This window comes from Prionailurus bengalensis, chromosome C2 (genome assembly GCF_016509475.1).
Source record: "Prionailurus bengalensis isolate Pbe53 chromosome C2, Fcat_Pben_1.1_paternal_pri, whole genome shotgun sequence".
Classification (NCBI taxonomy): Eukaryota; Metazoa; Chordata; class Mammalia; order Carnivora; family Felidae; genus Prionailurus; species Prionailurus bengalensis.
This window is the reverse complement of record NC_057350.1, coordinates 8,417,883-8,432,154: the sequence shown is the minus strand read 5'-3', so window position 1 is coordinate 8,432,154 and position 14,272 is coordinate 8,417,883. Positions and strand designations below refer to the sequence as shown.

The window sequence follows — 14,272 nt, the reverse complement described above, 5'->3', positions numbered from 1 at the left end:
TACTACTTTCATTTCACTCTACTCGTATGGGAACAGTTTTTGTAGTGACGATCCTGGCAGCAGAGAGTAGGGACAGTCTGTACCTTTAAGTCTTAGCTGCTATCCTGGAAACATCTGTCTCCAGCCTCCCAGTATCTTTTCAAAGGCTAAGACACTTTCTGTTAGAAATAAGCAACCAGGCAGATTTTAATATGCTCACAAACAAATAGCAGCCTGGGTCCTATGTTTGTTACTGGGCAATTAAAAGAGATTATGCCTTTTCCTCCATGCTTTAGATATCTAAGATATCGAAGCTGTTAAATTTAAAACAGGGAGACTTACTTGAATATTAGAAACCAGAATATATTTTTAAACTGTTCTTAATCTGTTTTGAGTTTTCACTACCAAATTGAAAATAACATTTATGTATAAAGCCCAATCTCAGAGGTAGATTCTTTCTAAAACAGTATTACCGTGCTTTCAAGGGAAAAAAGGTGATAATTGCTAAAACTTGTTTCTTTGAAGGATAACTTTTTTAAAATTCATGCTAATCAGGGGCACCTGGGTGGCTTAGTTGGTTAAGCATCCGACTGTGGCTCAGGTCATGATCTTGCGGTTTGTGAGTTTGAGCCCCACATTGGGCTCACTTCACTGTTGTCAACCTGTCAGCACAGAGCCGGTTTCCCATCCTCTGTCTCCTTCTCTGCCCCTCCCCTCTTGTGCTCTCCCCAAAATAAATAAATATTTTTAAAAATTATTTTAAAAAATGCATACTAATCAGTATAAAAAAATTTAGTATTTCTTTTATTCCCCATTTCAGGGCCTACATACCTAGTTTATCAGTACCTGCATTTAGTACTTCACTTAACTTCGTGGAAACTGAAAAAGATTCCAGAAAAACTAACCACGAAATGGCAAACGGTGGTAATCAGAATCTAAAGGTACGTTTAGTTAAAAACTAAAATTAAAATTATTTCAAGTTTAGAAAGTCTCATGTTTTTACAATATTTTGGTGATAATGGAAGCTAAATATTTTGGTGATACAAATCCCTTTTTGCCTATTGATACCAAGAGAATGATTTTCTTTTCTCTTTTTTTTCATTTTCTTTTTTAGTTAATATTCCAACTACCTCCTTCAACTACATGAAGATGATAGTCACAGTTTCTTTTGAAATCACATTTGTGTGTTTTCAAAAATCTTTTTTTCTAAATTTCATTTTTCCTCTTGGATAAGTTCTTTTTGTATGCTTTTCCTGCTTTACATGTCTCTCAATCAGACAGCCACTTAGGGATGAGTGACAATGGGGTCTGGTGGCCATGTCACCCCACTGCGTACAGTGCTTTGGAGTTTTCTTTTCCTCCCTTTCCCCTTTTGTATCTACTTGGCCTTTGGCACCACACCAGCCTGCCCACCGGCTTGTGTTGCATTGGGCCTGGGAGGCCTGCCATCCCCATCTCTGCCCGAAATATTTCTGCAGCCTCTGTGGTGCTTCCCAGCAGTGGTCCCCAGGCTTTATTCCCTGCTGTGTGCACCAGCACCCAGGCCTGATGGTTTGTGAGGGCGCCTCTAGGCCTTTCAGTCTGCCTCTGTGATCAGCGTCTATATCTCCATTTTCTTCTGAACAGTAGTATATTAAAAATTCAGCAGGTATCACCAAGTACACATTCATATTTCTTTCTAGGATTTGAGAGGAAAAAAGGAAAATAGTGTTTTGGAGTAGGTGGCTAGGAGGCATTGAAGGGAGCTTTGCCAACTCCCTGTATAGTCCTTTTATTGTTAATAATGAATATCTCAGAGGCTGTACTCAGGGAAAGAAGCATAAGGAAAGATATGATAGTATTTATTAAGTACACTTATTGAACAGACTTGTTAGGCATCATGCCAGGTGTTGGAAATAGAATGGTCATCTTGTTTGTTTATTCATTTAGGCCTAATAACCAGCTGGTTATTTTAGGCACTTGGGTAAATTCTGTTCTATTTTATTATTTAGCTATTGAATTCTTTATGGCTGTATTTTTGTTTTAATCTCACTAATTTTATTTTCATGGCTAGGTGGTAGATGAAGCTTTGAAGGTAGATGATTGTGACTGTCATCCTGAATTTCTACCACCATCAAGTAAGTTTTTTCCTTATTTGTTGCTGAATTAATGTAGCGTTCCTAAACTTCCATGGCCCAACATTTGTACAAGCCTCACTTGTATTTACTTTTGTTCTTTTCTACTTTATAATATTTCTATGTTAAGAAAACATTGAATATTTACTTGAAGTCAATGCTCAGTATTTTCATATATTTAATAAATTTAATTTTGGAAATTCATATAAGAAGCACGGAAAGGAAGGATAAAACTCTTCTTCATCTGCTACCTAATTCCTATTAGGCCAGTAGTATCTTTCAACTTTAATTAACCACCACCAACCCCTGACCCAGGAGGCTTTTTAAACTTTTTTTTTCCTATTTGCCCTCCTACCACGGATACTGTTTATCATTTTATGTCCTGTATGTACATCTGTGCTTTGTATATATAAAAAGTTAGATTTTTCTCATCTCCTAATAACTAATTTTCATCCTGTTAGGAGTGATGCTGAGAATGGATGCTTTAGGCTTATTTTATTTTATTATTTTAACTTGCATGTGCTTAATGTATATGTTTATTTATGCATCTAGTAAATACACATACACCCAACAGGACTCCATTTACTCGACATCATTGGGAAATGATGGGTCCAGAGAAGCAAACATTGATGCTTCACTTATTTCTCAGTCTCCCTTTATATAACCAGATTTTGTTGAAAATTATTGTAGAGTAGATCATATGCTTCCCTGCCTTTTAAAACAGAGCTTAGGAAAATACTGATATTCTTGATGGCACAAGGTTGCTTGTTAGATACAGATTTTGTCTCAGACTTTCATGTGCTCCTTCCAGGATTATTGTGGTGAGATTAGTGACGTAGTTGTGATCCTGCTGCCCTGTTTTCCTTTTTCTTGTTTGTTGGTTCATTTGTTTTCTGCTTCTGGCAGCCATTTCTGTCTTTTTTCCCTGCAGTTCTGTCTTTTCTTAGACTCTGGTGCCATATACCCAGCTATTTACCACTAGCCATTCCCATTTGGTTAGCTCATTGGAGGATGATAAAGAGGGCGACTCAGGTGATTGTCTTACCTGATGTGACTCTAATAGTGCATGAAAAATCTTTGAGGACAAAACTTTTCTTTTGGAAAACACCTTTTAATTTATTGATGTTTCTTAGGCTGTTATTTTCAGCACATTTTTAAGTAAATAATTTAAATACCACCTTCAGCATCTGTATTCAGTCAAAGAAATTGAGGTCCTAGTTAAGCCTACATAGATTTGCCCTAAGTTGGACAGCAGGAATCAAACTAGAACTCTTCTGCCTTTCTGGAAGCCTCTTTTGTTTTCTGAGGCCACTCAAACCACTTCGGCTCTCATCCCTTCCTTAATTCATAGGTTCTGACTTGCCTCTGCTGTCTCTCCCCAAAGCTCCCATCACATACACCCTGTCTGTATTGCCGTGCTCTCTTCCACACAACTTTGTGCATTTGCCTCCCTGCTCCGAAGTACATAGTGGTTCCTACTCTCCAGCCTGTGGGTCAAAGTCTGGACTCACACAGCTCGAGTATCGGAAGCCAAGGACCTGTGATCGCTCACTCCAGCCAGCCTTCGCAGCCCCTTTCCAACCTTCTCTTCTTATCCAACTCCCCAGATCACACAGGTTTACTTAGTGTCTCTTAAAGTGAATGTCATTCTTGAGTTTGGCCCATCCTATCCAAATTCTGCTTGCTTCTTAAAGCTAAATATGAATGCTGCATTCCCACTAACACTTTTCCCAGACACTCAACCTGAAGTGATTTCCACTTCTATGAGTTATAAGACCAGTTAACATGGAATTAGTATGTCAATAGCAACATGCCATATCTTCTTTTCTAAAAGTGATTGTCGTGCAATCCTGGTGACTGTCTTTTCTTCCCATCTGATTGTAAACTACCTGAGAAGAGGAACTGTGGCCTTTATCTCTCTGTATCTACTGTAGGCCTAAATAATATCATTGTAATTTATGTTCACAATAATTTTATAGCATATACAGACAAACATCATAGCTGTTTCTTTACCTGTTTGTAGTTTCACTCACATAAAACATTGCTTGCTTTGCTTTCTTATTCCAATGTACATAGTTTTAGTTGATTTGCTTTCAGGCTTGTTGATTGTTGTGTACAGATTTCGGGAACAAATACTTTGTATTCACAGGTCAGCCTCCAAAATATAAAGGAAAACAAAAATCTCGAAACAATGAATTGGAGAAGTTCAGGTATGTTGTTTATCTAGGTTTTTTTCCCCCTTAAATATCCTCCTCTTAAGAAAAAAGAAAAAGGGGAGGGGGGCATGTCTCTTTCAAGTAGTAGCTATGATGAGTACTAAAATGCCTTTCAAATATCAAAGGCATGTCTTTAGGAGAGTGTCATATTTGGCTAAAATATTATTAGTCCTGAATGTTAGTAATCTCTGAAAGGCATATAATATGAGATACAGCAGTGTTAATTCTTAGAAATCTCAAAATACATGCTCATGAGAAGAAAAAAGAAGTATGAAGTGAAAATTACCTCTTCTCCCTGCTCACCTTATTTCACCTTTCCCACAATTGCTTCTCTCGTGGCTTCCTTTAGGTACTCATTGTTAACAAGTTCTTGGCCACCTGGAAGCTTACTCTGCATACACAGGCATGGGTGTGTGTATATTCAGGGGCCCTTTTGAGCAGCTGTCATTAGAGGAAAGTGTTCACTGATAAAGTGACTACATATAAAGTGAGTTCTACCAAACATCCCCTTCCCCGAATTAACAATAGGAACTCTTGCCACCTTTCTTTACAATTAACCCACCATTGCCTGCAAAGATACAGATTCATTGCAGAGTGAGTGAACTTGTAAATCTTGCAATGGATACAGAAGTTCATGAAGTCAGTGAAAGTGATGCTGGAGACCCTGCAAAAGCATTTCTGCCAAAGGTACACCAGCTGTTGGCTTTCTCTTCATTTAAGGCTGATTCCTTGACAGATGTTTCAAGAAGGATTTGAATATCAAAGCAAGAGAATCTTTTCTATTGGCTCAATCTCTGTTGAGCTAATAGAGAAATTAGTAAAGCCCCATTAAAAAAAAGGTGATCATTTTTTAATGCTGCTACAAAATTTAATTTAAAACAAGGGCATAGATACTATGTTATTCTCTTATTCTGTAAGAAAATCCTGAGTCCTCCCCTCCCCCCTTCCCCAACCCTCAAAAGAAACCAAAAACATACAGGGACATTCTTTGAATGCATGGTTATAATTTAAACTGTTCTGCTAAAGATAAAATGTTTTTTTTATAGTTTTTGTTTTCAAATTGAAGTCTTCTTATTTGATTATGTCCATTTCATGGGGTTATCTAATGATTAAGTAGGATAGCCACATGAAACATTTAGAGCCCTGGAACATGGTAAATGCTCAGTTTACCTTAACTATCAATATTGTTATTACCATCATTTTCATTGTTGTTAAGACCATTCTGGCCTATATCTTGCTTTTTTATCTCTTTCAAATATCTTGCATACCTTCACACATCAGATCATGGAGATCTACATCCTTCATTTTTATGGCTGCAGGATATTTCACAGTATAGATGTCTATTTGAAGAAGAAATTTCTAGAGTGGAATTTCTCCGTCATAGGGAATGTATAATTTTAACTTAGATAGATACTGCCAAATTGTCCTAGAAAATGAGTACCGTTCAGCATTCCTACTGAGCTGTGGGAGCGTGTGTGTGTGTGTGTGTGTGTGTGTGTGTGTGTATGTATATATGTATATGTATACATATATATGTATACATATATATGTATATGTAGTCTTTGTCCTCCGTTCTTGGCTTAGAGCACCTAGGATCCTTGGAACTTTTGGAGTGAAAAGAGTATCTTTCGTTAGTCCTAACGGGCTCCTCTCTACCTTACCTGAGTTTAAACTGAGATGACTTAAGGCTGGGCCCCTACCTGCAGGATTGGGGTTGGTCACCAGAAAGAGCAAGAATGTGATTGGAGGGTTGGAACTCTCTGCTGTACCCCCTGATCTCCAAGAAGGGGATGAGAGCAGGAAATTGAGTTCAGTCACCAATGACTAGTAATATAATCATTCATACTTATGTAATAATAACCTTAATAGAAGCCTTTAAAACCACTGGAGCTCAGGGAGCTTCTTCTGGGTTGCTGAATACATGGAGATGCTGAGAAGGTGGCATGGGGTGGCGTACCTTCCTGTGCATCTCTTCCGTTGGCCATTGTGAGTTACAGCCTTTGTGATAAGCTAGTAATGATAAGTAAAGCACTTTTCTGAGTTCTGTGAGTCATTCCAGGGAATTGTTGAACCTGAGGGAGGGTCACAGAAACCTCTTGAGTTTGTAATCTGCCAGGCAGTAGAGGGTAGCCTGAGCGCCTCCTTGTGGCTGACAGTATGGGGAAGGGCATCGTGTCTGAAGTGGGATCAGTTTTGTGGGACTGAGCCTTTGACCTGTGGGGCCTGTGTTAACTCCAGAGTTTGTGTCAAAATGGAATTGAATTACTGAACACTCCGTGTTGGAGAATTGGTAGGGAAAAATGACAACTATTTAGTGTCAGAAAACACTACCCAGAGTACCTGAATCTTCTTTACCCTCAGCAGCATTTGAAATCAGATTTTCTGAAACAGTTGTCATATTATTAGATTTTCCTATGAGATGAAGCATCTTTGCAATGTTTAATGGGCACATTTCTTGTTTCAAGCTATGTTGTTATTTGATGACTGTAGATTTGTAATAACTTTTGATGATCATAAATCTCCCCAATTTCTTTTTTTTTTAAGTTCTTCCGTGTCATCTTTATAATCAATTCTTCTGGTCCCCCTCCACCTCCAGTTTTATAGGGATTTTATTAAGATGTCATTGTACTTAGAGATTAATTTGGGGAGAATTGCACTCTTGGTAATAACATTTCTATGTAGGAATCTGTGACTTTCCATTTATTCAGTGTTTGAAATGACCTTCACATGGAGATGAGAAGGATAGGATAGGGAATATCATCAATAATGCTGTAATCATGTTGTATGGTGACAAGTGGTAAGCACACTTACCGTGGTGAGCATTGTGTAATGTATAGAATTGTTAAATCACCATGTTGTATGCCTGAAACTAATATAACATTGTATATCACTTTTACTTCAGTTTTTAAAAAATGACTTTTAGTAAATACTCTTTTCTTTCTATAAGCAGGAGTGTTTTATTTTAAAATAACTCAAAACACTTTTCTCTTTTAGTTCTACTTCACAGGGGAGTTTACCAGTAGATTTGAAAAACATCTTGGAAAAACAGTTTTCTAAATCTTCCAGAGCTGCACACCAGGTAAAGGAAAAGGCTTATTTCTTTTTTTTTTTTTTTTTTTTTTTTTTTTTAATTTTTTTTCAACGTTTTTATTTATTTTTGGGACAGAGAGAGACAGAGCATGAACGGGGGAGGGGCAGAGAGAGAGGGAGACACAGAATCGGAAACAGGCTCCAAGCTCTGAGCCATCAGCCCAGAGCCTGACACGGGGCTCGAACTCCCGGACCGCGAGATCGTGACCTGGCTGAAGTCGGACGCTTAACCGACTGCGCCACCCAGGCGCCCCGAAAAGGCTTATTTCTAATTTAGAAAAGCAAAGTCTTTGAACAAAATATTTTTCGTATAAATTAAGTCTAACGTACATCTCTAAGATTTATTTTTTATAATTTAAGTTACGGACATATAATTTTCTTTTTTTTTTTTTTTTTTTTTTTAATTTTTTTTTTTCAACGTTTATTTATTTTTGGGACAGAGAGAGACAGAGCATGAACAGGGGAGGGGCAGAGAGAGAGGGAGACACAGAATCAGAAACAGGCTCCAGGCTCTGAGCCGTCAGCACAGAGCCCGACGCGGGGCTCGAACTCACGGACCGCGAGATCGTGACCTGGCTGAAGTCGGACGCTTAACCGACTGCGCCACCCAGGCGCCCCAGGACATATAATTTTCTATATGACTGCTAAGAAACAAAACTATCACTAATTTAGATATTAACTTGCTAAAGCAGATTTTTTTAATGTTTATTTATTTTGGGAGAGACAGCAAGGGGGAGGGACAGAATCAAGCAGGCACCGTGCTGTCACCACAGAGTCCGACATGGTTCGACCTCATGAGCTATGAGACTGTGACCTGAGCCAAAATCAAGAGTCCGATACTTAACTGACTGAGCCACTCAGGCACCCAAACTTGATAATTACTTTAACCAGAAATTGTCAACTGATGGTTGACACTGAAAAATTGTTTGGTTCCCAAAGATTTAAAGATTTGGGATTCTTTGCTTTCCAAAGTTTTAACTTTTAAGATAATATTTTAAGATTTAAATTATTTTGAAAGGTTTAAGTGCTTGCAGTTTTATTATGCCTACCTGAAAGCTGTCAAAGAGCGAACTTTTTATTCATTGAATGATTTAACCATAATCAGATAACTTTATGTATAAAATTCTTTCTATGGTATTTAGTAAGTAATTTTAAAATATACGTTAAGATGGGGCCCCTGGGTGGCTCATTCGGTTAAGTGTCCGATTTTGGCTCAGGTCATGATCTCACAGTACATGAGTTCAAGCCCTGCATTGAGCTCTGTGCTGACAGCTTGGAGCCTGGAGACTGTTCCAGATTCTGTGTTTCCCTCTCTGTCTCTCTGCCCTTCCCCCACTCGCACTCTGTCTCTCTCTCTCAAAAATAAACACTTTTAAGAAATTTAAAAAATAATAAAAAAATAAACATTAAGGGGGAAAAATGAATAGGCAGAGCACAGAGGATTTTTAGGGCAGTGAGAATTTTCTGTGTGATATCATAATGATAGTTCTATGTCCTTATACATTTGTCCAAACCCATAGAATGTACAACACGAGGAGTGTATCCTGTGGTAAACTATAGACTTTGGATGATTAAGATGTGTGAGTGTAGTTCATGTTTGGTGAAAATATACTATTCTGAGTTAAAGAAGATGTGGTATACATACAGTGGAGTATTCTTAAAAAAAGCATAAAATCTTGCCATTCTTAAAACATGGATGGACCTAGACCAGATTTCATTAAGTGAAAAAGAGAAAGTTAAATACTGTGTGATTTCACTTCTGTGTGGAATCTAAAAACAAAACAAGTGAACAAACACACACAACATACAAAAACAGAAACAGTCCCATAAATCCGGAGAAGAAACTGGTGGTTGCCAGAGGGGAGAGGGTGGGAGGATGGGTAAACTATGTGAAGGGGATTAAGAAGTTCAAACTCCCAGTTATGAAATAAATAACCATGTGATGAAAAGTATAGCATAGAGAATATAATCAATAATATCGTAATAACTGGATTGTGACAGATGGTAACTACACTTATTGTGGTGAGCACTGCATAATGTTAAGCATTGTGGAATCACTGTGTTGTATCCCTGAATTTAGTATAACATATGCTTATTATACTTCAATAAAAAAATAGATATGTAAAATACACCATTCTGATGAGTGATAGTGGGGTGTACATTTGAGGAGGCAAGGGGTATAATGGAAATTTCTGTACCTCCTCAGTTTTGTTGTAAACCGAAAACTAAGAGAAAAAGTCTTCTAAAAAAATGCAAGGAGTATAGCTAAAAGATAACTTTGAAGGAAATTTATCAAGCTCAACGTATGTATGAAAAGAACAAAAACTTTTAAATTAATGAAGCAGTTATTCCAGGAGCTAGGAAAAAAGAAAGACAGCAAATAAACCCAAAGAAAGGAGAAGGAAGGAAATAATAAAGACTGAAGTAGAAAATGATGAAATGGAAACAGACATGTAGTGGAAGGATTCACAGAGATAGCCATAGATTCTTTATCAGTATAAATAAAATTTATACACTGGTATTGAAACTGATTGAGGAAGAAGAAAAGAAGACATCATAAGACAATTTCAAGAATGAACAAGGATACATTACTACAGATCCTTGACTATTACAAATACATCAAAATACTATTATAAATGACATCATACCAAGAAATTTGAAAGCATATATAGATGAAATGGATAAATTCCTAGAAAAATCCCAACTTACAAAAATTGATTCAAGAAGAGATAAAAACCTTGATGCAATCCAGAATTCATGAAACCTTGGCCAGTGACTATTCCAGTCACTGAACACTTATAGATTATGTAGTACTAAATGAAAGATGATCTTTTTTGGGTAAATGTGATTCATGTGCATCTGCTCTGGTCGTCCAGTTCTTTATGTAGACATAGTTTTATTTCTTCTAAAATAGAATATTGGATTTAAATTTCACTCTTAAAAATGTGTATTAACATGGCATATAATACTTGTCCCAATATGGGGGTCATTTAAAAATTCAGTTAACTATTTTAGGTATATATGACAAATATCTTACAAAAGACTGAAGGAATGAAGCATGTTTCAAGCAGTTTATGAAAACATTTCTAACCAGTTGCATAAAAGCATCTTTAGAATTTCTGGCAGTTAGGGGCGCCTGGGTGGCTCAGTCAGTTGGGTGTCCAGCTTTTGGCTCAAGTCATGATCTCATCATCCATGAGTTCGAGCCCCATGTCGGGCGCTGTGCTAACAGCTCACAGCCTGGAGCCTGCTTTGGATTCTGTGTCTCCTTTTCTCTCTGTCCCTCCTACACTCATGATCTGTCTGTCTCTCTCTCTCTTTCAAAAGTAAATAAAACATTTAAAAAAATTAGAATTTCTGACAGAGATGTTAAAATTATGTTTTTTTATGTTGATTTACTGACTCTAGAAACTATGAAAGACTTAAATAGAAGAGACAGCCTGTGAAAGATCAAAGGTGATTTAAATAAATAAGGTAGTTATTTTTGAGCCTTCCATTGTTCATTCAACACACTTTTGGTTAGGCCCCTCCCTGTCTGTCCTGAAGAACGAGAGACATTGGGTATATGGCATTGCAACCCAGCCTGCTCTCATGGAGCTTTTAGTACTCCATGGTCGTTTATTGTATTTACTGAGAGAAACAATTTTTAACAGAAGCATGAGTTAAAAGGGACTCTTTTCTAGAATGTGAAAGAGATTAAAATGGAATCAGTACATTCAGGGGTAATAACTAGTATTTGTGGGGATAGCACATCATCGTCTATAACTTTTAAAACTCGTATCTTGGGGCACCTGGGTGGCTCAGTCGGTTGAGCATCCGACTTTGGTTCAGGTCATGATCTCGTGATTCGTGGGTTCAAGCTGTGCTGACAGCTCAGAGCCTGGAGCCTGCTTCGGATTCTGTGTCTCCCTCTCTCTCTGCCCCTCCCCCTCTTGTACTTTCTCTCTCTCTCTCTCAAAAATAAGTGAACATTAAAAAAATAATAAAATAAAATTCATATCAACATAAACGTAGCTGTCCTCGAGCTTTTATTAAATACTGTAACAAATACGAAGTTTATGTGAGAGCTTCTCTGTTCTGTGTGTATTCTGGGGGAAAGTTCTCCTTGGACGAAAGCCAGTAGGCAGCTTTTGTTAATTGTGACCAAACTGCTCTTCCCTTTGTGCTTTGTGCAGTGGGCCTCCTTTTGGATCTTTACTGTTAGGAACAGTGAGGAATATTGCACACATATTTGCATCTTCTGCTTTCCTCAGTGGTGTGCACGTGTATGTATGTCAAGGAGTGAGGAAGTCTAGGCTTAACCTTGTAGTCTCTTCTCTCTCTAGTTTTTATGGAACTTTTGTGACAGCTATTGCCATGTAACTAAAACTTGAATTCAGCTTCTATGATGTATGTTCACATATATATCCAAAGGTACCATTTTTTCTCACTTTATTTCAAGGTACGTGTATAGTACTTTTGTTTTTTTAATTCTTATGCTCTTCCCTTTGCATTTAACCAAATCTCTCCTGATAATTTTATTGCGTTCTGTTCAAGCACATGTTAGGCAGAAGCAGAGCCAAAGATTGAAATAGCCATTTCTTGCTAAGAATTAAGATTTAATTCTAGAGCATGAGGGCAGTTGTTAAAGTCTGATAGTGATCAGAAAATTGATTTCTTGTTCTTATTTGTCTAATTCTAGTTCCAGCCAAACAGTTACTTAAATTGGTGGCTGGTATTCTCCATTTGTGCTGTTAAAACTTCTGAATGCTGTCTGTTTGGTCTGGAGAAGTGAGCAAGGCTTAGAACCATACAGTGTAAAATGAACCACCCTTTCCTGTCAGCAGCAGTAGGAGTATTGAAAATAAGATGGTGAAGTAGTACCTTTAAGTTTTTGCTCTAAAGGTGCCATGTAGAGAAAGTATAATGCATAAAGCATAACTTCGGGGGTTTATGATCAGTTGTAGAATATAAATGCCCTATGATGAACTTTGGCATCTTAAGTTTCAGACGGAACACATATAGCTCTGGATTTCTGAAGTAGAATTTCTTCTTTTGCAGGATTTTGCTAATATAATGAAAATGCTGAGAAGCTTAATCCAGGATGGTTACACGGCTTTGCTCGAGCAGCGCTGTCGCAGTGCCGCGCAGGCCTTCACGGAGTTGCTCAACGGTCTAGATCCTCAAAAAATAAAGGTAAAATTTCTGTCTTATAACTGGCTCATCAATGCAGGAGCATTTCAAGTGAATGTAGATGAGAACGAAGGCTTTAAGGTCACTGTATTACTGTACCTTAGACCCACCTGAGATTGCCTGAATCTGCTCCAGGTTGTGAGAAGCCGGTCATGCTCTGATTCAGCCATTATGGTTGCACACATTATACGACCCGGGTTTAGACTCTTTCCTTGCTCTCTACTTGGTGCTCATTAGAACGCTTGGCTTCTCCTCCTGCAAAAGTACTAAATCCAGGTTTTGGACTCACGTTAGTCACATCTTTTCATCCAGAAAGAATTAGCTAGGTGAATAGTTTATGCAAAATTATAAGAGAGAAAATGTCTTAATCTGTCACTAGTACCCATTTATATGCAAAACAGTATGGCTTCAGTTATTCTAATCTGTCACAAACCATGCCTTCAAGGAACTCTGAGATAATGGTTCTGTGTTTTAAATACTTGATTTCAGTATAACTGCACATCTTTGCAAAATATATTTTCTATTTCTGTTTGGTCTTATCCCAATCATAGCAATTAGTGAGATTTTATTACATTTTTTTTCTATTGTGGCTACCAGGTTTGTGCAGATTAGGCAAAATTATGTTCAAATTTTTAACCGGAGCATTTTTCTTGACAGCAATTGAACCTGGCCATGATTAACTATGTCTTAGTAGTCTACGGACTTGCTATTTCTCTCCTTGGGATAGGACAGCCGGAGGTAAGATTTGTAACAGAGATGATAAACAGTTAAAATATGCCATTTTAGAAGATATGTGAAAAATAGTTTTGCCACTTCGGTTTATTTCTTTCTGTGTACTTGCTTGATATTTTTTTTCTGAAATACCTGTTTGTGGTTTTTGGGTTTTTTTTAAAGAAAAATTAGTTTGTGATCCCATTAGAAAAAAGCTATGCCAGACGACCAGTAGAAATTTACTTTTTACTTGTATAAAAAGTAACCTACTGTATCATTACAGATTTAAGAAACATGTTGAGTGAAAAAGACAAGTTAGAGAACATGACAAACATTGTGATAACCACTTATGTACAGTTTGGAAAACTTGTGCAACAATACTAGATATTGTTTATGACTATTTCTGCCTTTTGTAAAGGTAAAAAAAAAAAAAAAAAAACACTGGCTAGCCCTACATCAAGTTTGAGATAATGGTTGCATTTAGTGATGGAAAGAAGGAATGGCCTTGGGGAGATTAAGAAAGGAGAGTTCAACTTTGTGTTAAGTTCTCTTAGTTCTGGCTACTAAGTATTTGGGTATTTTATTATCTTCTGGAGCACAGGCTTCCCTTAAGCACATAGAATCAGTGTATAGGTGTGAGCACACATGGTTTTCATTACTCATGGTCCTTTAGTGCTCTCCTGCAAAGTTCCTTAACTGCAGTGCACGCAGCATTATACAGTTGACTCTTGAACAACATGGTTTTGAACTGCATGGGTCCACTTACACGTGGATTTTTTTGAAAAATATAGTATAGTACTGTGAATATATTTTCTCTTATGATTTTCTTTTCTGTAGCTTACTTTATTATAAGGATGCAGTATATAATACATATAACATACAAAATACGTGTTGATCAGTGGTTTATGTTATAGGCAAGGCTTCCAGTCAACAGTAGAGACTTAGTAATTAGGTTTTTGGGGAATCAAAAGTTACACTTGGATTTTTAAT

The 14,272-nt window shown here is 37.3% G+C and overlaps 1 protein-coding gene across 9 annotated transcripts in view; it reads left to right on the top strand.

Moving 5' to 3' along the window:
• Window positions 1-14,272, top strand: part of TTC3 (tetratricopeptide repeat domain 3) — a 128,612-nt gene that overhangs the window by 44,961 nt on the left and 69,379 nt on the right. For all 9 annotated transcript variants that reach the window (XM_043593610.1, XM_043593611.1, XM_043593609.1 and 6 more), the window contains 6 exons: window positions 800-920; window positions 2,033-2,096; window positions 4,243-4,303; window positions 7,304-7,388; window positions 12,440-12,574; window positions 13,229-13,309. In XM_043593610.1, coding sequence (XP_043449545.1) covers window positions 800-920; window positions 2,033-2,096; window positions 4,243-4,303; window positions 7,304-7,388; window positions 12,440-12,574; window positions 13,229-13,309 — 547 coding nt within the window. The remainder of the gene's footprint in view (window positions 1-799; window positions 921-2,032; window positions 2,097-4,242; window positions 4,304-7,303; window positions 7,389-12,439; window positions 12,575-13,228; window positions 13,310-14,272) is intronic.